The 24,000-nt window shown below is 38.9% G+C and overlaps 2 protein-coding genes across 3 annotated transcripts in view; one reads left to right on the top strand and one right to left on the bottom strand.

Moving 5' to 3' along the window:
* SNRNP40 (small nuclear ribonucleoprotein U5 subunit 40) overlaps positions 1 to 11,506 on the bottom strand; it is a 28,777-nt gene extending 17,271 nt beyond the window's left edge. The window contains exons 1-4 of the mRNA XM_039858683.1: positions 11,310 to 11,506; positions 9,250 to 9,379; positions 7,746 to 7,839; positions 6,362 to 6,527 (exon numbers count right to left, since the gene is read on the bottom strand). Coding sequence (XP_039714617.1) covers positions 6,362 to 6,527; positions 7,746 to 7,839; positions 9,250 to 9,379; positions 11,310 to 11,453 — 534 coding nt within the window. The 5' untranslated portion in view covers positions 11,454 to 11,506. The remainder of the gene's footprint in view (positions 1 to 6,361; positions 6,528 to 7,745; positions 7,840 to 9,249; positions 9,380 to 11,309) is intronic.
* A 159-nt stretch (positions 11,507 to 11,665) lies between these two features.
* The window catches only part of ZCCHC17 (zinc finger CCHC-type containing 17), a 46,458-nt gene continuing 34,123 nt past the window's right edge, over positions 11,666 to 24,000 (top strand). The window contains exons 1-3 of one of the 2 annotated variants that reach the window (XM_039858685.1): positions 11,694 to 11,777; positions 18,907 to 19,017; positions 19,921 to 20,041. In XM_039858685.1, coding sequence (XP_039714619.1) covers positions 19,976 to 20,041 — 66 coding nt within the window. In that variant the 5' untranslated portion in view covers positions 11,694 to 11,777; positions 18,907 to 19,017; positions 19,921 to 19,975. Of the gene's footprint in view, positions 11,778 to 18,906; positions 19,018 to 19,920; positions 20,042 to 24,000 lie in introns of both variants that reach the window. The other variant, XM_039858684.1, reaches the window with a different exon arrangement.

Below are 24,000 nucleotides of genomic sequence, written 5' to 3' on the forward strand. Positions count from 1 at the left end.
ACCTTGAAAATATTATGCGAAGTAAAAGAACCTGGGGAACACAAAAGGCCACATAAGATTCCATTAATATGAAATGTCCAGAACAGGCAAATCCAGAGACAGAAAGTAGTTTAGTGGTTGCCAGGGGCTGGAATGTAGTGACTGCCTAATAGGTATGGGGTTTCTTTCTGGGGATGACGAAAATGTTCTGGTACTGGATTGTGGCATTGCACAACACTGAATGTACTAAAAGCCACTGAATTGTGCATTTTTTAACATGGTTAAAATGGTGAATTATGTTCAATGAATTTTACCTCAATTTTAAAAAATGATAGAAAAGAAGTTATTAGAGAATGGCACATATAGAAAGGGTTAGTTCACTGAGTAGACATATTGAGGGAGGTATATACTGGGTCACAATATAAAATGTATTCCTTAAAGTAGATAATGATAAAAAATGTTTAAAAGTTACTGTGCTTAGACTATCTAGTTTAATCTCAACTTTTATAAGTGAAGAAACTAAAGCTCAAAGAAACTGACTTGAAGAACACCTAGCACATCAACAGCAAAAGGACTAGAATTTAGTACTGTCTGATTCTATTAATGTATTAAAGTATTAAATGTGTGTTAATTTCTTATAATTACTTAAGTAATATATACTTGTTTAAAAAACTAAACATTTATTTTTTATTTTTCAGTTATAGTTGGCATTATATTAGTTTCAGGTGTAGGACAGTGGTTATACATCTGTATAACTCACAAAGTGATCACCCTAATAAATTTGGTGCTCCTCTGACACTGGACATAATTATTGGCTATATTCCTTATGCTATACTTTCTATCTCCATGACTATTTTGTAACTACCAATTTGTACTTCTGAATCCCGTCCTCCTTTTTCACCAACCACCCCCGCCCCCCGCAAGTCCCCTACCATCTGGTGATTCTCAAAATGTTCTCTGTATCTGAGTTTGGTTTTTCGTTTATTTCGTTGTTTAGATTTCACACATACGTGTAATCATTTGGCATTTGTCTTCCCCTATCTGACTTACTCCACTCAGCACACCACCCTCTAGGTCTATCATAAAATGTCTTTTTATTACTTTTAGTCTGTGTGTCTTAATTTGAAGTGAGTCTCTTACAGGGAGCATATGTAAGGGTCCTGTTTTCTTATCCATTCAGCCACCCTAACTTTTAATTGGAGCATTTAATTTTTTCATTTGAAGTACTTGTTGATAGATATGTAGTTACTGCCATTTTTTATTCATATTTTTGATACATATTTTTTTCTTTTTCTTAAAGAAGTCCCTCCAACATTTCCTGTAATACTGGCTTGGTGGTGATGAACTCCCATTAGCTTTTTCTTACCTGGGAAGCTCTTTATCTGTCCTTTGATTCTAAATGGATTACTCTGTTGGGTAATCTTGGTTGTAAGTCCTGGGTTTTCATTACTTTGAAAATTTTGTGCCAAGTCCTTCTGGCCTTTCAAGTTTCCGTTGACAGTCGGCTGACAGTCTTATGGGAATTCCCATGTAACTAATTGCCTTTCTCTTGCTGTTTTTAAGATTCTCACTTTGAATTTAACATTTGGCATTTTAATTATGATGTGTCTTGGTGTGGGTCTCTTTGGGTTTATCTTGTTTGGGACTCTGAACTTCCTGGGATAGGTCTATATCCTTCATTAGGTTAGGAAAGTTTTCCATCATTATTTCTTCAAATATGTTTTCAATTACTTGCTCTCTCTCTTCTCCTTTCCGTACAGCTATGATGAGAATGCTGCTAAAGCTTGACATTGTCCCAGAGGCTTCTTAAACTATCTTCATTTTTTGGATTTTCTCTTGTTGCTGTTCTGATTGGGTGTCCTCTGCTACTCTATCCTCTATGTCGCTTATTTGATCCTCTAATACATCCACTCTGTTGATCCCCTCTAATGTACTCTTCAACTCTGATATTGTATTTTTTGTTTCTGATTGGTTCCCTTTTGTTTTCCATCTCCATTTTTGTTTTCTATCTCTTTGTTAAAGTTCTGAGTTCATCTACTCTTCTCCTAAGTTCATTGAGCATCCCTACAACCAGTGTTTTGAACACTATCCAGTAGATTACTTGTCTCCATTTTGGTGAAATCTTTTTCTGGAGCTTTGTTGTTCTTTCATGTGGGACATGATTATTTGTCTCTCATTTCGGCTATTTCCCTGTGTCTGTTTCCATGTATTAGGTAGGGCTCCTAAGTCTCAAGGTCTTAGTAGAGTGGCTTTATGTAGTAGGTGTGCTGTGGGGCCCAGTAGCACAGTCGTGGGAGGGGTCCAGCTGCAGGCCAACTTTAGCTGCAGCCTATGCACGTTCAGGGCCACATGGTAAGATTATCAAGCAATCCACATATAACTGCCACCCATGTTAGACTTACAGGTACCTTGAGGGGCCAAGTCAGAAACCAAGCCGGCTGCCACTAGTGTGGGACTCAGGGCTGCTCAGCAAGATGTACAGTGCATGCTTGAGGCCAATTGCTGCTTCTTTGGGTTTTGTGAGCTTTTGAGAGATTTTATGAAAGTTCACAGCAGGAGCCAAGACAGCCCATTTGTATGGAATAAATCACTGGAAGCAGATTAGATGGGCTGATAAGTTGGAAGAAGCAAAGTCTTAGGGAATCCCCTGGGTAGGGTGACCTATGTTATTCACGTTGATGGTACCTGCATCTGCAGGCTGGGAGCAGGGAGGGCTCAACAAAAGAATAATGCCTTTTGCCTGCACCTCTGTCCTAGAACTAGGCGCCCGTCCAGCCCTCACCCTGATGTCCGAAAGCTCAGCATCTCCCTGCATGTCCCTGGCATTCCTTGAGCAGCTGTCCCAGTGCTAGAGCTCAGAGGAAGCGAGTCTGCCAGCAAGTAAGGCTGGGCACAAACTTTAAGAAGAAGGTCTATGGTTCCGCAGCCCTCTGTCTCACTCAGCCACAATCTCCGCTGATTGTGGGGTGTTCTTTTCCCAGAACTGGAATCCTGGGCTGGGGAACTCAGTGTGCAGCCGGGATCCCTTGGTCCTCAGGTGGGGGAGGTGGCTCTGCAGCCAGGGTAAGCCCTCTCAATTCTCGATCGCCACAAACGGTTGTGGCACTGGGCTGTTTAGTGTCTCCACACCAACTACTGATTTGAGGTAACCTGGTATTTGACGTGACCTAGTTGTAGGACTTAGATGTTTATTATAATAGGCTTACAATAAATGTTTGTTAACAAAATCCATTATGGTACTCTCATCTCTAACTGCTTTTTGATATGCCAATTAGCAAATTAGTTACTGTTAAGACTCTCCAACTATACTACACCTAGGTTAAGAGCTCTGGGCTTTGGAACAATTCCTAAGCCACAGACTCTCCTCCTAGCCAAGCATCAAAGGGTTTCGATTGATTAGGTTTATTATAAAAACCACTCAATAGAAAAGCATAAAGCAGATAATTCTGAGTGTCAGTGTCATTACCTCTTTAATTATGAAAAAAAGCAAATTCATTTAAAAAAGCAACAATCGCAAGTTTAGAGGGGTTGCTCAGATGTACCCCTTTGAAGTCCATCTGTTTAATCATTAAAATATCACCCAGAGTCCAAAATTAGTGCCAAAGAAATAAAATGGTTGGTACTACACAGCAGTGTGTCCTTCTGTGCTCTTGAAATACGTTACTATTACTATTAATTGGCCTTATTTTCCTAATTTGTAAAATGAGGATGCTGGATGAGATCAATGGCTCCCACAATGTCAGATCTGCTACACATTTAAAATTCTGAGTCTTAAAAACACAATACCATTTACATTAGCATCCAAAAAAAAGGAGAAATATTTAAGAATAAATTTAACAATTATGTACAAGATCTATATGAGGAAAATTTCAAAAACTCTGACGAATGAAATCAAAGAAAAACTAAGTAAATGGAGAGATATTCCATGTTCATTATTAGAAAGACTCAATACTGTCAAGATGTCAGTTCTTCCCAACTTAGCTATAGATTCAGTGCAATCCAAACCAAAATTCCAGCAACTTATTTTGTGAAAATCAACCAAATGATTTTAAAGTTTATATGGAGAGACAAAAGACCCTAAATTGCCAACACAGTATTGAAGTAGAACAACTTAAGTTGGAGAACTGACACTACCCGACTTCAAGACTTACTATAAAGCTACAGTAATAAAGACAGTTTGGTACTGGTGAAAGAACAGACAAACAGATCAATGGAAGAGAATAGGGAGCACAGAAATAGACCCTCATAAATACAGTCAACTGATCTTTGACAGAGGAGCAAAGCAACACAATGCAGCAAAGACAGTCCCTTCAACAAACGGTGCTGGAACAACTGGACATCCACATGTAAAAAAAGAATATAGACAGACCCTATACCTTTAACAAAAACTGAATCAAAAGGGATCGCAGATCTAAATGTAAAATGTATAATACAAAACTCCTATAAGGTACATAGGAGAAAACCTAGATGATTAGGGGTATGGTGATAACTTTTTAGATACAACACCAAAGGCACAATCCATGAAAGAAAAAATGATAAGCTGGACCTCATTAAAATCAAAATCTTCTGCTCTGTGAAAGACACTATCAGGAGAATGAGAAGACAAGCCACAGACTGAGAGGAAATATTTGCAAAAGTCACATCTGCTAAAGCAGAGGGCACCAAACCCCAGGCTGTGGATCAGTACTAGTCCGTGGCCTGTTAGGAAAGGAGCCACACAGCAGGAGGTAAGTGACGGGCGAGCAAGAGAAATTTCATCTGTATTTGCAGCTGTTCCCCAGTGCTAGCATCATCACCTCAGATCCACCTCAGATCATCAGGCATTAGATTCTCATAGGAGCACTGGTCCCCGGTACCAAAAAGGATTGTTATTCAAAATGTACAAGCTCTTAAAACTCAATAAGAAAACAAACAACCCAATCAAAAAATGAGTTAAAGACCTTAAGAGACACCTCACCAAAGATGATATACAGATGACAAATAAGTGTATGAAAAGATGCTTCACATTCTATGTCACCAGTGAAATCCAAATTAAACCAACTACTACTACACATCAATTAGAAAACCAAAATCTGAAACACTGACAACCTAAATACTAATGAGGATGTGGAGCAACAAGGACACTCACTCACTGCTAATGGAAATGCAAAATGGTACAGCCACTTTGGAAGACAGATTGGCAGTTTCTTACAAACTAAACATACTCTTACATACGTCCCAGCCAATTGCACTCCTTGATATTTACCCACAGGAGTTGAAAACTTAAGTCTACACAAAAACCTGCACAAGAATGTTTATAGCAGTTTTATCCATAATTGCCAATTCTTGGAAGCAACCAAAATGTCCTTTGGTAGGTGAATAAATAAACTGTGGTATATTCAGACAATGGATTATTTGACATTAAAAAGAAATAAGCTATCAAGCCATAAAAAGACACAGAGAATCTTAAGTGCATATTACTAAGTAAAAAGCCAATATGAAAAAGATTACTGTATGATTTTAACTATGTAACATTCTGGACAAGGCAAAATTACCGAGACAGTAATAAGATCAGTGGTTGCCAGGGGTTGGGAGGGACGAATAGGCAGAGCACAGAGGATTTTTAGGGCAGTGAAAATACCATATGATACTATAGTGACAGATAAATGTCATTATGCATTTGTCCAAACTCACTGAATATAGAACACTAAAAGTGAACCCTAAGTAAAACGATGGACTTTGGGAGACTAAGAATACAGATTCATCAGTTATAATATACCACTCTGGTGGAGGATGTTGATAATGGGGGAGGCTACGCATATGTGGGGCAGTGGGTATATGAGAAATCTCTGTACTTTACCCTTAATTTTGCTGTGAACCTAAAACTCCTTTAAAAGTAGTCTTAAATTAAAAAAATCCCATTCAGACCTACTGAACCAGAGTCTGGCTGAATCTTTTTTTTAACAAGTGGTTCAGGTGATTCCGATATACAAATAGGTTGGAAATCATTGAACTAAATGATCTTTAAGATCTCATCCTGTGTTATTAAAACATGTACTGAACTTTTTATACACTAATTTCACAACAGCTGTGTAAGACACATATACTACTATTACTATTCTAAAGCTCGAGAAACTGAGGATCAGAAAAGTGAACTGCCCAAGATTACACAATTAAGTAAGCAGCTGAGCCAAGAATCCAATTCAGGTGGTCCATTTTATTCTGTCACAATGGCTGATTCGGTTCTAATATTATTCTGTAGGATACTTAAAGTTTCTGTTTTTGGAAATGACTGCTATAACAAAGTTGTAGCGAGGAAGGTATAGCGAGGAGGTGAAGGAAAGATAAAATTCACATTATGTCACCTCAGAAATTGCAAAACAGAGACATCAAGAACACCCACCTTAACCGTACCATCATCACTGCCAGTGCAGACAAGCTGGGGGCCCCTCCTGGCTGGGTAACAGGAATTCACAAAGGACGTATGCCCCTTCAGCCTTTTAACCCTTTCACCTGTTTCACTATCCCACACTGCCACAGTTTTATCCGTGGATGCTGAGAAGAGCATACTAGAAGATAAGAGGAAGAACAAAAAATAAATAAGTGAATACAAACAACAGCAATGTGCCTTTCTCACCTACCAAAATGTGTCAAACTTTTCAAGACCACTGATGTGTTGTGCCCTGACAGTTTGGCACATGATACTGGAATGCCTGCCTCACCTCGCCTACCAAAATCCTATTAGTGTTTTAGACCCAGTCACAAGGCATATCTTAAGAAACATTAAAAAAAAAAATTCCTTCTATCAGTTCTCATACTACACATTTAATACAGCAGTTTTCTCAATCTTTCCCTCCTTCGTGACAGTTTTCTCAATCTCTCCCTCCTTTGTGATAGATAAGACTTTACACATAAGACATCTTCCCATTTGGAAACGTTAAATCACTCCTTGCTGCAGAGGTAAGACAGACTGGCAATTCCTAACCCAACAGCTCAGCAACTCCAACCCTTTCTCTAAAAATCAAAGTTTTTATTTTGTCTCTGAGGATAATTTCTAAGTTATAATTATTTTATAAAGCTTTCTTTACTCGAATAAGTGTATATAGGCTACATACCAGTTGATTCAAAGAACCCTAAGATTTTAGAGGTCAGAGGTGTGAAATGTTTACTGAAATATCTAATGAGATCACCTTTGTAGAAACACATCTTTATATTATCTAGTTATTCTAAAATTATGAAAAACATTAAAATGATTATGATAAATAGTATGTTATGATCAACAGATATGTTAGGTGAATGTTAAGGGAAAAAAAGCAGTAGACAAGATTACACATGTAACTCCAACATATAAGAAAAACCCAACAGTTCTGAGTAGGAAAAAGGCTTGAGAAAAACGTGTCACAATATTAAGTGATTATCTTTTGGAGTGGTAGAAATATTGGCTATTTTTTCATTGTTCTGCTTTTAGTTTCTCAAAATATTTTACTACTTTTGTAATAAAATAGCTAATTTCTACATATAAAAATTATTATGTTCTATGTCTTAAGAAAACAAATTTGTCTGCGATCTTGAAATGTTAGATGATAGAGATGATGTATTTATAAAGGATATATGGAACAATAAACACCTTACTTGAGGTGACAGTGATAGGATAATAAATTGCTCAAATGTACCAGTTTTTGACAGCATGGTCTCCTGAGAGAGAAAACTCAAGGACGAAAAGTGAATAAATGCCAAGAAGAATTAGTATAAGAAGCAGTTGTCATTCCACCATGCAGAATACTCACCTGCCATCTGTGTTATAATGCAGTTCCATTACTGCTCCACTGTGTCCCTTCAATGTTGCATAGTTATCACAGTCACCATAGACATTCCACAATACTGTTAGGGAGACAATGGTTCTGTGAGCATTACTAGGCAAAAAGAAATTCATTACTGGCTATGGAAAGGGTCCTTATGAATTTACCAGAAAAACAGTTTGAAATGATACTCCCTTGGAACACTATTGGTTCTACCAGCTGGACCAATATTCCTGACACTGTAACAAAGTTAATGCAATATTTTCACATTTCATGAGGTAATAAAGTTAACGGATATAATATTTTAAATCTTAAGGTTTTTTTCCTATATTTAAAAAGTTGGCACTATTGTCTCCTATGAATATAAGCAGACTGCAAAATGTTGGCACTTATGGAAAACGTAGAAAGCTGTAAATGACTTGAAGGTCACATGGCAATGACTTTATGTTACATTTAGTCAATCCACATGCAGTAAGTACCTATAACATGCTAGGTACTGCGGTAAAATGAGGTAAATGAATAGACATAGTTCCTATCCTCAGGGAGCTTGCTCTAGCAAGGAGTTAAGAATTATTCAGGAGCACCTCTATACATAATAAAGTACATGTATACAGTAATTTTTTTTTGCTGAGAAAACTTTCTAGTTTGTTTGATAAAATGAAGCGTATCAATAATTCGAGGATGTTCTGCAAAGATGCCTCAGCCTTCTAGATGCTTGGCCATCAGCAAGTTTAAAGATCATAGAACTAGAACACCTAAATCAAAACAGCGAACACCTAAACTAGGACACCTAAATTAAAACAATTATCATCCACCCTGAGGTACAGAGTTAAAAAGCAATGAGCCAAAAGAATGCTGGATCATTTGCAGCCCAAAAAAATGCAGCATCATTTCATCACACAATGCAGCATACCATGCCAGAAGAAAAAAGTCATGCTTCTGTTACCTTCTTTCTTGCTCTCTCATGACTCCGTCAAAGTGACTTTTTTCTACTTATTTCTCAAAAATGGGTATTCCTGACTCGTAGCTGAGAAGCTAGTAGATCCTAATGATGTATATGTAGATAATGCAAGTGAGGTGCCACGTTAGGATCCCCTCCTTCCTTCCCATAGGCTAAGATTCTGAATGGTTCAAGAGGAGGGCATCTCACTTTTGGAGAAAAGTTCTCTCTCTCTGCATCACTCTCAACAACCTGTTAAACTTAGATCTCTTAATTGTACTGAATCAGCTCAAAATTTGCCTCCATGAGGAAGATATTCTCAAACTGGAGCAACTAACTTTCCAACTAGTAACGTAACTCCTTCTGTGTTTACCATATAGACCCTGAGTTCTACAACCAAGATTATCCAGCATTTTCATGACCCTATTTTACTATTTTAGCGTGTTAGCCACACAGTTATCAGACTGATACCTTCCATGACACCAAAGGTTTTAAAAAATAATCAATATTTGGCAGAGAACAATTACTCCAGATTCAAAAACTATGCCTTACATATCAGTCGGTCAAATCCTGCAGATGCTAAAGTGGATCCATTGGGGTGAAACTTGCAGCAGTACACTTCTCCTTCATGTCCTGAGAGAAGCATGATTGGGGCCTGAAGGGAGGAACACCTTGGAGGCCCCTAAACAAAAAAGACACACAGGGTAGTCACTATATATAGGCAAACATGTTAAAACTCATTTCTATCTTTACACTCGTTGACCACGACAGAAATCCCCTTCCCCTAGATCTTCCTGTGTTTGGCTCCTTTCAAACGTTTCCTGTTCAGAAAGTCTTTCCTTGATCAAACTCAAGCACCACCCCACCTCTCCTTTGTATTCCACTAACCATACTGTATTTCCTCACACTTATTACTTGAAATTACCCTCCTTATGTATTTGTTTACATATTTTGTCTTTTTTCCCCATTCGAAAAGAAGCTCTGTGAATGCAGGGATCCTGCCTGTGTCCTTCAACACTGTTTAAGGAATGAAAGATTAAAATGAACTTCCCAACAACCCTGCAGAGAACAGATTATTGGGGAAAATCCTTTTGATTATGGTCTTGATACTAAGCCTAGGCTTGGGCAATGTGCTGAAACCTGGGCTGATATGCTTGTCAGACAAATGATATTATCGATAATCCCCAAATCTCTTTAGTAGTTTCCAGTTTACTCATTTATTAAAAGAATACTATGTGCCAACCACATTGTTCTAGGCACTGGGAAAACAGTATTGAACAAAATAAACAACGGAGTTTGTGTTCTACTGGGAAGCAAGCAGAAAGAAAACAAGTAAAATGTATGTGCTTTGAAGAAAAACAAAGGAGCAATGTGGGTTAGTGAATACAGGGTATTGCAATTTAAAACAGGGTAGTCAGGATATCCCTCACTAAAACGCGATATTTGAACAAAGATTTAGAGGAGCTGAGTGTGTAAACCATGTGTACGTTTGGAAGAACATTGTAATAGAGGTAGCAGCAAATGCAAAAGCTTTGAGGCAGGAGCATGGAAGCCAGTGTGACTGGAGCAAGAGTGAGCAATGGAAAATTGGTATATCAGAGAGACAAAAGCAAAGAGGGCAAAAGGTTGTGTTTTGGCTTTATACTGAGTGAAATGGAAAGCCACTAAAAGTTTTCAGCAGATAACATAATCTGACATTTAGAAAGATCCTCTTGCTGCCGGACTGAGAACAGATTGATCATACAAGAGCAGAAACAAGAATACCAGTTAGGACCCTACTGAGTAATGCCAGGTGGGATAACAGCTTAGATGAGGAGCTAGTGATGAACATGGTAGAAGTGGTAGCACTGAATATATTTTGAAGACAGTGCTAGCAGGATTTGGTGACCAACAAACAGCTTGAGGAGTTGATAGAGAGGACATATTTTTTTAATCTGGGCCTAATAGCTTAGAAGGTGTGACACCACCTCTGTCTTACAAGAAATATAGTAATTAAGAGCATGGGTTCTGGATTTAAAATCCGTTTCTGTCATTTTTACTAGCTAAAAGTTTGTTTTCCCATCTACAAAATGGGATAAATCCCTAACTCTTAAGCCAATATTAATGGAGTTTTCATTTAAAAAAGCACTTAGTACAAGGGCTTAATTAATGTTAACTAGCTTCAGTTGCTGTTAATAACAGTGCAGAGAAATAAAGGGAAAAGCAACTTGCTCAAAGTCCCAAAGCGAGCCAGTATCATTCAGTTCCTTCTTTCCCTCATTCATTCATCCATCCATCCGTCCACTCTACAAACTTTTCTGAATGTTTACTCTATGCCAAAACATTAGGATGCGAAAACTCGGGTCTCGACTTTGAGCTCAAGGCCCTTAACTCTAACGCCAGCCACCTCACAGGGCGGTCGAGCAGCTGAAAACGGGCGTCAAACGAGGAAACGTATGGAGCATACATAGGGTATTGGTTGGTTTTACAGTGTTTTCCTGCTTTAACTCCAAGTAGAGAGTCTCGTTCCGCCCCGCACTGCGGGGAAAGGGCCAATGTGGGATCACTGGGTGTAGCGCTCTGAAGAGAGGAAGATGAGCTGAGGGCCAAAGGCCACCTGCTACTTCACTCACCGCTTGCAGCAAAGCTCCTGGGGCCGCCTGCTGCTGCCCAGCTCCGGGGCCCGACCCCGCTGCTCCCAACAGCAACTCATGCCGCTGCCGCTTGACTGGAACAAGCGGCAACTCTGGGCCCTTGCGCTTCTGCTGTTCTATCATGGCGGCAGCCGGTCTCCTCAGCGCCGCCACTGACCGCGCCAACACCCTCAGGAACCGCACGATTGGTTCCGACTTAGTCCTTTCCCTACAATTTCCGGCTTAGAGAAACCAATCAGCTTCCAATACTCCCCTCTGCATAGCCCCCCCAGGATAGTCTCCTGTTATTGGTCAGCTCTTTCTGATGTCAGGAGAGTACGATTCCAGGATTGGTGGATGGAGCTGGAGTCCCGCCTAGGCGCGCTGTGTCTTGTGGGTGGAAGCGCACTGACTGGGTTTTGGCGTTTCGCGCAATGCTGCGGCGTGGAGACCTGGAGCTGACGCCGAGTAAGTATTGGGAAGATGCGGGGGGTGGGTGGCTGCGGAATCTGGAGGCGGTGCTTGGGTTCTGTGGTGTGAGCCTGGCCTTTCTCAGCTGAAGGTTTAATTGCTGGGGGCAGAGGCGGATCCAGAGATCCTAGCTTGGGTATGCTGTAGCCTGGGTTCCCTTTCTAGACTGGAGCAGAGCTTCGGGGTCTCTGCGGCTGCCTGGGGCCCTCGACGTCTAACTTCAACAAGCGTCTGCGTCCAGCCGTGCGCCAGGCTCTCCCAGGGAGAAAAACCCTGTTTCCCAGCCTCCACTAGGGTCCCGGGTGAGGAGGCCGACTTGTTTCTGCAACTGATTCTGCAGCCTTTTACTAAGGTCTGCTCTATGCCCCTGCGAGAGAGATGAAGGAAATCTCCGTCTCCTGCCTCTCCAGCGTACAGTCTTGTTGAGAAATTTGGACTCATACCTATAAACTAGGCCTTCTCCTTAATCTCCAACTGATATTTATTGTGCAATGCATTGAGAATCCATTGTGAGCCAAACGTGGTCCCTGATCTCAGAGTTTTGAGTCCAGAGGGGAAAACATGTTAAACAATGACCTCACTGAGAAATAAATGTGAACTAAGTGCAACCTAGGAGAGGAACTGATGTTATGAATGCCTGAAATAATAAGGAAGGCTTCTCTGAGGAAAAGATGCCTGAACTGATACCTGAAGGAAGAATTTTAGTTGAGTGAAGAGAGGAAGGCAGAATATTCCATATAAAACAGCATGTTCAGAGATCCTGTGACAAATGGCAGGAAAATGACTAAAAAAGCACAGAGGCCAGTGTGGCCGATACAAAGAGAATTAAGGGGAGTGCAGTACAAGATAAAGCTGGAGACAGGTAGGGGTCAGACCTTGCAGGACTTTGTAGTTTTTACTATAAGACTGATGAGAAACCACTGAGGGTTTTTGTTTTTCATGGGGAATAGGTGGTGTGGTGGGGGAAAAAGTTTAATCCCTCAGGCTCAGTAGTATGAACAGATGGAGGAGAGATAGATGCAGATAAACCACTTAGGTGACAGTTGTTGGCAATGAGGACTGAGGTATTGGTGAAATTGCAGTGAATTGGCCAGATTCTAAAGATATATAGAAGGTAAAGTCAGTAGGACTTGGTGATGGATTGGATTCAGGGAATGAAAAGAGGACTCAAATGTAACTCCTAGGTTTCTGGCTTATTCAACTGGGTAGTTTTTGTGTGTGTTGGTTTTGGCAGGGGAAGAGAGAGGTCATGACATCCAGAAGGCAGGTTTGAGATACGGCTTTGGAACTCAGAAAAGTGATTTTTGTTGGAAATATAAATTTTGGAATAATTTGCATGTAGGTGATAGTTGAGTCATAGGTGTGGGTAAGATCACCTAAGTCAGAGCCTTGAGTAGTTCCACCATTTAATGGCCAAGAACAGGAGTATGAGCCTACAGGAGAGAGAGAAGAGAGATCTAGGAAGAAGGATCTGAAGCAGTCTCAGAAGCAAGGAAATGGTCTGTGTTAGAAACTCCTGGAATTTAAATAACATGAGAATTGAAAAAATGTTTATTGGGTTTATCATTATGGAGCTCATGGTATCCTTAGCAAGTTATTTTGTTAGTGTGACGGGGCCAGAAGCTAGATATGTAGCAGAGATTTAGACAAGGAAATGGAGGCAGTGAATCTAGAGTATTTTTCATACATATGATTGTAAAGGAGAGGAAGGTATGTGGAAGCTGAAGGAGATGAGGAGTCACCAAAGATCCAATTGAGAGAGTGATGGAGAATTGAGTGCACAAGAAAGAAATTGGGTCACTGATAGTGGTCTGGGAACATGAGAATGGATAGGATCCAAAGTACAGTTAGAGGGAACAGCCTTAGGAAGATGGAGTTTCTTCATTTAAGAGAAAGGAAGAAAGAAGAAAATGAAAGCAGTAGATCTAGGTTTTTGTATATTTGGTGTTGGTAAAATGAGTTCTTATGGCTTTTATTTTCTCAGTAATGTAGGAGTTGGAATTATATATTTAGAATGAGAAGAGGTCAAATATTTGAGAAGATTGAAGATTTGGAAATTATTGTAGAGTGTGAGAGAATGAGTTTACCAGAGAAATCAAAAATTGTCTTGCAGAGTTAAGGACCCATTCGAAGTTGGAGATCATAATTTTTTTCTAGCAATATTAGGCTTTTTCATGCAGGCATGAAAAAAACATCTGGGTATGGCAAGGATGTGAATTTGATTTAACAGACATTCCCATCTCCAATGTGTGTTTTCTTACTGAAAAGCCTGGTACACTAAAAAAAATCTCCTGGACTCCTTTGCACCTAAAATGAAAATTGAATGTGGAACTGAATTAAAATGTGGAGAGGAGAGTGAGAGACATCTAATTTTGCTGGCAAATATAGCAGAGGCAGTGAGTTTCTTGAGTCAGCAGCTTTCTGGTTTAGTGACTTTCTACAATGATAGCCATGACTTTCTTGATTTGTGGCAAATACTGTTATTTTGTGGGTCAGGAGTTGTTCCTGGAAGTTTTACCAGAGCCTGCTCCTGTAGCCCTTCCAGTAATTTTGTAAGCCACATAATACCTGGCAATACATCCTTTTTTGCTTAACCTAGCTAGGATGGGTTCTGATTTCTGCAGCTGTACTCCACCAGCATAGGGTTTTGCCATACAGTCAAAATATGAAGACAGTTAAAGGGAGGTCACAGTATTGTTTGAATGATGGACTGTGGAATCTAAGCTGGATAGAGAGGAAAGTGAAGAAAACAGGGTTGATTGGAGGAAAATAGACATCAATAGATCAGGGTTGTAGTGAGGTCAAAGAACAGAATTCTCTGTTAGTGGACTTCCGTTTATTCTTAAAGGCCTACTCAGTTGTTACCCTTTAAACCTCCCTGCTTCCCCCAGGCTCTTCTTATTGTTTTCGATGCAGGACAGGACAAATTTCCCCAGAGTTGGTGGGTGGAGACCAAGCCCTGCACTGAGAGAAGAGGGTCCTTTGGTGGAGAGTGTAGAAAGACTTCAATACACACGCCTAAGTTAGAGTCAGAAGGAAAATTTATTAGAAAAGGGATAATACTCCACAGAGTGTGGTCTCCTCGCAGAGGCAGAGTGAGAGAGATTTTTTTTTTTTAATGCCTACACCTGGAATTCCTATATATGTCATTCTTTAGTTCCCATTTCCTTTGATATGGACTTACAGCGAGAAAGGGGAAGAGTATTGTAGTGGTGGGGCGGGGAAGTAAGAGTAGAGTGAAAGGCGTCTGGCTGTTCCTAGCCTTTTATCCATTGGTTTTAGCCATAGGGAATAACTAGGTTCCTGTTTCTCCTTCACAAGTGGGTTGTTAGTTATCCAGCAGAAATCTTCCTTTGTTCTGAAGATGTCCTCCTGGCCTGGCTTCAGGGCTGATCAACATATTGCAGTCTGATTTTGGCCTGATAAACATTTTTAATTCTCTTGCTTCATCCCTACATTATTTTGAATCTAGCCACTATTTTAGCACTGATCATACTGCATTGCAATTGGTTACCATTATCCCTACCAGACTAGGAAGTCTTTGAGGACAGGGACTGTTTTAAAGGGTGGTTTCATGGCAAGTGCGTATGGCCCTTGGAATGGCCTGAGATTTGTCCCTTTCTAGCTATGACTTTTGGACAAGTAACTTCATTCCTATAATGCAGGGATACCTACTTTGTAGAGTTGTTTTAAGGGTTGAAAGGAGGTTTATGAAGTGCTAAGCACATACCTGACATACAAATATCAATAAATTTGCTGAATTGACGAATTAACTAACAATTTAAAATAGAGTAAAATTAAGTACTTCAGTATTTCAGTAACAGCTGTAAATTTCTGTGTGCTTTATACATCGGGTGGTCAAAAAAGGAATTCAATTAGCTACAACAAAACTTTCAGGTTAATACATGGCAAATAGGAAGTACTCAAATATTAGCCATTATTATTAGGGAACTTGGAAGAGACCTTCACCATTATTGACTAACAGAACAGTATGGAGTAGCAGAATAGGCACTGGTCTTGGGGTCTAGTACCAGCATGGCTAATTGTGAGCAGCCTTTATCAAGTCACTTGATCTTTGTTAGTTCATTTTCATTTTAAGAGAAGTAATGGGCTGAATGACCTCAGTAATTCCATTCAGCTTTTGTATTTTATGAGTCTCTTTTTTGTGTTTTTCTTTTTTTTATTATTGTTCTTTCCTGCTTTGACCATTTTCTCAAGAGATCCATGACTGGAGTTCAGAAAAGAAGTAGCTATATGTCTAAGATAGTCACTTTAAAAATGAGCAGGAAGGAGGAAGGTTGGGCCACTAGCTTGCCTTTGAAAGTGTTCCATCTTCTAACCTATCCAACATAGTGTATGGAACTGAGTTCCTTCTTTATTCTTTAGACCAGAATGCTTTCTTTTTTCCTTCTTTCTCTACCTTGGTTTGGCACAAAGTAAGGCACTGTTTACTCATTCAAGTAAACTTTGAGTACCTATTGTGTACTAGGCACTGGGAACACAAAACCAAATAAGAAATGGTACTTGGATACATGTTTGAATGAGTGAATCCAGGTTCGGCTCATGGTAGCTTACTACTTTTGATTTCCCCTAATTGAAATCTGTCATTTTGGGACCTAGTTAGTGTTATAGCTGTACTCTACAAAGCCTTGGTGAGGACTGAATTCTTTCTGAGGCAGTGTAGAATAGCAGTTGAGAATGTAGACTCTGTAGCCATTATTTTTACTTTGCTCATATCCCAGTATTTTTACTCATCAACCTATCTCTTCTCAATTCATTTGCATAAGTTAAGGATGAATTAAAATTCTTTTTAACTCTCAGAGTTCTATCCAGTTAGTACTGTTAAGTAACAACAACAAATTGAAATCCAAACGAACTTAAAAACAACAACAAAAATAGCTAGATCAGAAAGGTGACACATGAAATGAAGTTCCAAAGGGGCTATAAAGTATCTTACCAATTTAATATTGTTCCATAAACTTCTCATTGCTTGAGAAGAAGAGGGACAGGATGTGGTTATTTTTTTTCCAATTGCATGCACTATTAAAAAAAAATTGAAACAATCACAAAATTATGGAGACAAAATACAAATAACAGTTTTTAAAAATTTATTGAGAGTTAAGTTGCTGACCTGAAACCCCATCACCTCTGAATACTTTAGTTTTCTTACAAACCAGGGCATTCTTTTACATAACCACAGTATTACTATTAAAATCGGAAAATTAACATTGTATTACTACTGCTAACCCTCAGGCCCTGCTTGGGCACTGAGCTCCCATTCTGGACTGCTCAGGGTGTGGATGCCCTCATCACCTTGCTCCTCCCCACACTAGATTGCTCTTTGCAGATTTCTTCCTCACCCAACATAGGCTTTGACCCCACTCTGGGCCACCATCTCCCTGCTACAACTCTCATTCTCACATTATTCTTTTCTTGCTCTGCCCCTTGCTTTGGGAAGGAAGCGGCCAGTAACTGGGTCCCTATAACTACCCTACATAATATAGTTGTTTAAAACAGTCAAGTAAAATGAAGTACTTAAAGATTTTCTGTTTCTAGAACTATTGCACGACAACTCCAAATGGTGTACCTCAATCCTTGTCAATTTACTTTCTCTTTTAAGTCTACAGATGTGGGCCTATCTGACTGGACTATACTTATCTCAGTGTTTTATAAACTTTTTTTTTCCCAAATGAAATCTTACCTAGAAGCTCTTTTTTAGTCCTTCTTCTTCTTTGCTACCATGGCCTACTGCGAGGCTGGGAGAGCCATTGGGAATCAGCAATAATCGACCTCTGCCTAGGAGAGGCTCCTAGCTTTCCAATTGCTCTGGATGGAACCTCCCGCAACTCTGGTTTCCTTGGGGCTCTGCTCTCTGCACCTTTGGTATAGAGGCTTTCTTCTGGTTGGTTGGCCTACAGCCCTACTACTTTGGCCTTCTTGAACCTATGATCTTTAACTATTTCAGAATTGACTTTTTAAAAATAAACTTGAATTAACTGAACAGCTTCTGAATAACTACCATAGAACCCTAGGCTTCTACAGAACATAATTTGAAAAAAAAAGTTAAATCTCATTTTAAAAAATGGCAACCCTCCTTCCCTGACTTGTAAACTTGTGCTGTCATATTTCAGGCTTTCCCTAAAAAATGCATGCCAGTTTCCTTCTTGGAGAATTGCGTAGGGTTTCTCGAGCTACTGTTCTACAGAAGGAGCAAACAGGAGAGCTTTAAACTTAGCTGTTCATATTTTTATCACAGCAGAAATCTTCAAGAATCAACTTAAGATTATTTCCTCTTTTATTGCTCTTTCCTGGACCTTTGTGTAGGGAGGAACAGGTGATAGACTAAGGTGTTTGAGTTCAATTTAGACGTCTTAGCTACTGTTTCCTCTATGAATTCTGTACCTCACTAACGCTCTAAGAGTTGAACGGATAATTAAGGTTGCTTGATAGAGCTGTTGGCCTCAGGTTAATAACCTCTCTTCTAGGATGTGATGTGAGGGGTGTTGGTCAAAGGGAAGGGAAGGTCTAGAAATGAGACCGCATAGCTGAGAAGTAGAAGAGGTAGGATCCAATTAGGCTGTGATACTTGAATTTAACCTATTTATCAGCTATTTCTTAAGAACTATCAAATCTGCCTCCATTCTATATATATGCTATTAGTAAAGTAATAATACCTACCTCTGGCTGACCTAACCACAAAAGGGCAAGTTTATTGTAAGGATACAAGATTGTCTTATGGAACTTGAGAACAGGGATATTTCTGGGCCTTGGGATGATACTATACTAGAACTAGACTAACAGGATTTTCTTTCATTTCTGTTTCAAGTGAGGCAGTTTCGTTAATAGATGGTGATTATAAATCAGGAAGATTTTACAAAATTAGGACCTGAAGTCATCTGAAATGAGGGGTTCTGCTGGGGGTTGAGGAGAGAAGAAAATATTTGCTTATGAAAACCTAAGGAAAATAGTTTCAGGTCTTAATAGTGTCAAGTATAATTGGGAGGAAAAAGAGAACTAAAGACAATACCATTAGATTTATCTAAATGTAGCAGTGATTTATCCAGCAGAGTAAAGGGGCATGGTTGAGAGCTACTAGATTGCTAGTTTTCTCTCTGTTTAAAACCAGGAGGCTGAGCAAGAATACCTCTCAGGTCCCATTCTACTGCAGAGCAGTAAGACTTGCTACCAAGGCAGCATCAGCATCACCTGGGAACGTGTTAGAAATATACAATTTCAGGTACCACCTCAGACCTACTGAATTGTAATCTATATTTTAACATGATTCATAGATTTAAATAAATTTGTTATATCTAACAATGGCTTGTTATATAGACATTAAAAAAGATGTATATGTGTGTATGAATTGCTAAAATATATTAAGTAAAATTATGGCTATTAATGATTTCATGATTCCGTTAAAAAAAAAAAACACTGTACATATTAAAAAGTCTGAAAGGATATAAATAAAATTGAATTATAAATTATTTTCTTTTCTTCATTATTAATGAATCATCTGAACTTTTAAAATGAGCATTTGTATTTTTAATTTTATCAGGAAAAAAGTAAGTTAGTCTCTCTTTTTGAAGTCACTTCAGATTTCACACTTAGCATAGTGATTAAAAGCGTGGACTCTGGTGCCTGCCAGAGTTAGACTTTACCACTTCCTGGCTTTTGACATAGGCATAGTAATTTGACCTCGGGAAGCCTTGGCTTCTCATCTATGTAATATGATTATAATAGAACCTACATCTTGAGAGTTTTGAGGATTAAATGAGATATTGGATGTCCAATGCTTAGCAGTACCTGGACATAGTAAATGCTTGATAGATGTTAGCTCTAATTACTATCACTGTTCCCTTTTTTAAAGATCCATTTACACACACATACCCCTCAAAAATAGCAATGATAGCAATTAAAAACAAGAAAACAAAACAGTAGACTAATGGCCTTGGGTAAGTATCAAATTGTAAAGAAATAAGATCAGAGTTTCCAAAACTCCACACAATTAGAGTAGACAAAAGAGATTAGGTTACATATAAATCTATGGTATTATTCTGTAAGACTAGCTGTGAATTACCTGCACATTTCTTTTAATGCAGCTGTCTCCCAAATTATTGTCTGTTTTATTTCTTTGTGACAGGGCACTTGAATTAGCTTTAGCAGAAGAGAGATGGAGGAGCCATAAAACGTTAAGGATGAATTCAGGAAGACCTGAGACCATGGAAAACTTGCCTGCTCTCTACACTATTTTCCAAGGAGAGGTATATTCTTTTGGCTTTGAAAACCTACCATTTATGTTAAGCATAGATTGAGGGTAAAAAAGCAGCTGGGTTTGGAGCTCCTTCCATTTGAGAATATCTTGAGCATTATAGTTTAAATGGGAAGGTCTAGTGGAGCATCTGGCTATCACATGTATTTCCTCTAAGCTTCAGGGCCGTCCAATTACATACTTGATGTCTTCATTCGGATACCTTACAGCATCTCTTAATTATGTTTTAAAATGAATTTTTGGTTTTCTCACCAAATCTGTACTTCTGGATTTTCCTATCTCAGTAAATAGACCTACTGTCCATTCAGTTACCCATGCTAGAAATCCAGACATCATCCTTGATTTCTCCTCTTGATTTAATCTTGATTTTCTCTCTCCAGACCATCAGCAAATCCTATCATTTCTACCTTCTAGATATATATCTCTGGCCCATTTACTTCTTTATCATGGAACCACTTTAGTTTAAGCTCTCCATCTCTTGCCTGGCCCTTTCTGACATTGCTACTTCTTTTGTAGTCCCTCTAATCTGTTCTTTACCTCACAGCCAAAATAACGTTTTAAAAACAGATTGGAGCATGATGTTTTCTCATGACTCTTCTAGGCTTATTATAGTTGAATATATCCAAACTTGTTTTCGTTATTCTTATATGACTTAACCTCTACTTAATCTAACAATGTTGTTTTGCTACTATACTTGTTTCTTAGCCACTCTGGCCTCCTTACAGCTCTGAACATTCTAAGCTTGCTTCTTTCTCAGGACTTTTGCACATACTCTTTCTTCTAACCCCACTTTCCCACCAACTTCTCTTTATCTTTTAAGTCTTAACCCTAATGTCATCTCCTCAGATCTTTTTCTCACCGTTCATTATCTAAATAGAGATAATAACTACTTCCATATGGTTGCCATGATGATTAAATAAGCTGTCATCTATAAAAACACATGCTTGAGATGTAGTAGGAATTAATATTATCTCCCTTTTCTTGAAGCAAAAGTAAAGCCAAAAAAATGGTTTTTAGTGTCTTATGAGTGCCTGTAGTAATTTAACTATATAATTTTTATGGCATTTATAATTGTTATATGGTTGACAAAAGTTTTACCTCCTAATAATGTGAGGCCTTTGAGGACACACTTTGTGACTGCCAGTTGCTATAGATAATTGTGGCCCTTGACTACTGTTGTCGATCCCAACTTATAATAGTCAAGATACAAAGGGTGATGGCATTCTAACAGATAGCAAACAACTCTGCTCTTCAGAGCCTTCGTCCTTTAAAGCTCATATTATCCCCAAAGGTCAAGGTACCACAGCTTAGGAAAAGGAAGTGATAGCACTGGAGATGAAATAGAATTTTTGATCTTGCCTGTCAGATATTGCAAGAAAGAGAAGAACACTCTGCCCTTTACAGACTGACTCAGATTTCTAGTGAAGCGGCTCCTGATCTACAGCTTTTTCTTAAGTGGGATGGGACTTGAATTAGTGCAGGTTTTATATTTTGCTATTAAGGATGGATGGGTTAGGGTAGTGTTCAGGAGCACATTTTGAAAAATAATGGTTTAGAAGTGACTAGAATTAGGAAAAGAGAAATCTCACGATACCTTGGAAAGAAGAAACTTTTTCAGAATATTCATCCAACAAACATTTAATGAGTGCGTAATATTTACAAAGAAGACCTGATTACTTTAATTTTTTTTTTTTAAATTTGTAAGCCTAATGTATTTCACACATTTTGTGTCATTGATTCTATCCAAAGAAATTGTTAACCCTATTTTATGGATAAGGAAACTTCTCAGAAGTTAAGTAATTGCCCAGATGGTTGTTAAATGGCAAAGCTAGGATTCTAAATCAAGTTTTCTCTCAGAGTCTGCTTTCTGCTATACTGCAGCTGGAATCGTCCAACTGTACATAAATGCATCGAGGAACACAATGACCCATAAGAGAACTCTTGACTGAATTGAGGTATAGGAGGAAGGTAGATGGTAAATCTGGTTGTTCCACGGTTGTTTTTTTGTACCTCTATTATGACATTAATTATAGTCTGTCTTGTATTATTGTTTTTTGTATATGTGTATGTCTTCACCAAATTGTCTTTGTTACCTTTGAAGAAACTGATAGTGCAGTCCATAATCTAGGAATTCTTCTCTTCAGGGCTGGGAGATGGGGGCAATGACTGAATAGCTGAGAAGCCAGTATTCAATCTTCTCTCTTCTGAGAGGCATCTTAGTGTTGGAGTCCATTAAACATGATAGGGAGTGCAAGCATAGCAGTGGGAATTGGGATTTGGCTTAGCCTACCTATAGCCAAAGAAATATTGAGGGGAAATTGCTGTTTGTAAGGTGGAAATAGCATTGGACAGAAGTCAAAAAACTTCTGTTCTCTGTCTGGTCATGCTACATTCTAATTTTGTGACTTTGGACAAGAAACTGATGTCTATGAGCCTCAAATTCCTCTTTTACATTCTAGAGATAACTCATTTCAAGGCCTGTGCAACCTCTGATGGTAAATTCACTTTACCCAAGCCCTGAGTTTAGTTAATTACTGAATTTTTTTCCCCCTGAGCTATTTGACTAATTATTCTTGGAACACCAGGACAGACTGTGTGATCATCTATAGCAGGTGCCATTCTGTTAATTTCAACTCTGACTACGTCCTAGGAGACACAGCGATGGAAACACCTGGTGCTAGAAATAGGGAAGAACGCCTTTTCCTAATTGAACACTCGAGTGCCTCCATTCTGGAGCATATTAACCTTTCCTTCTGGGAGAGGCCAAAATTAAGGCCTGTTATGATATTTCCTCAAAAGATCATAATGTGACACTGGAGCTTCAGGACTGAGAAGTGAGATTGTCTTAATTTACAGCAGCAAGGTGATTTGGGCCCCAACTTCCAGCTGCTACTTTTAAGTGGTTAGATGGTTATGTCCTTTCATAATGTTATGCAATGTGATCCGTCTTATCTTCTTTCTAGGACCCTGGAGCAAAAACCAACTGCCTTTAGTTGGTTCAGAAAAAAAGAGATATGCTTTTATTGTAATTAAAAAATTTAAGTCATCTTTATCCATGTAGGCCTGTTTTACAGAGAACAAATTGCTTTGTGAACTTAGATAAGCACTTCATGTCTCTGATCTTCACTTTTCTCATTTGAAAAATAACATGATTGGACCAGCTAATCTCATAAGTCCTTCCTCCAGTTCCACCTTGCTTTGATTTTAAATGTAGTATCTGCCTGATTGTACTGTTTCTTTGGGACTGTCTGGTCCCTACCCCAGCGTAGCATGTTAAAATAGTTTCAAACAATTGATTCTTAACCAACTCTTAATCTTCTATCTTAGAGAGTTAGTTCAAGTGTTCATCCCCATATCCCCATTAACAGTGAGAAGATTGGATATTTTTATCTATTTTTATCCTAGTATTGAAGTGAGTAGTGATGCTATTTGGTGAAGTAGGAGGCTCTAGACTAGGAGTCAAGGGATCTAGCGTCGGTGCCTAGCTTGTTTCTAAGTTAGTTGTGTGCCCTTCTACTAGTTACTACCTTTCTGTGCGTCAGTGTCTTAGACTGTAAATTATTAAAAAGCTATAACTTACTGAATGTACATTGGGTGCCAGATACCAGTGCCCAGTGCTTTATGTACATCATTTGTTATCTACAACAGCAAAGTGAGCATAATGGGAACTTAGGCCCTGCAAGGCAAGTTGTTTTCAAGATCCCACAGGTGAGAAGAGGCAGAGCTGGGATTAGAAGCCACTTATTTCACTCCTACACCTATGCTAGTTCACCTCATCTACAACATGGGAACCCACCATCTATATTTCCTCAGATTATTGCCAGGAGCAGATAAGATATCAACTGTCACATTGCTTTTGGCTGCTAGAGTTTTATATTTAAAGAAAACCCACGAGCAGCTCTCATGTAGTTAGGACTTCCTGGGTTCAGATCCTGACACTGCTGCCTACTG

This window comes from Pteropus medius, unplaced genomic scaffold (assembly GCF_902729225.1).
Source record: "Pteropus medius unplaced genomic scaffold, Ma_sr-lr_union100, whole genome shotgun sequence".
Lineage (NCBI taxonomy): Eukaryota > Metazoa > Chordata > Mammalia > Chiroptera > Pteropodidae > Pteropus > Pteropus medius.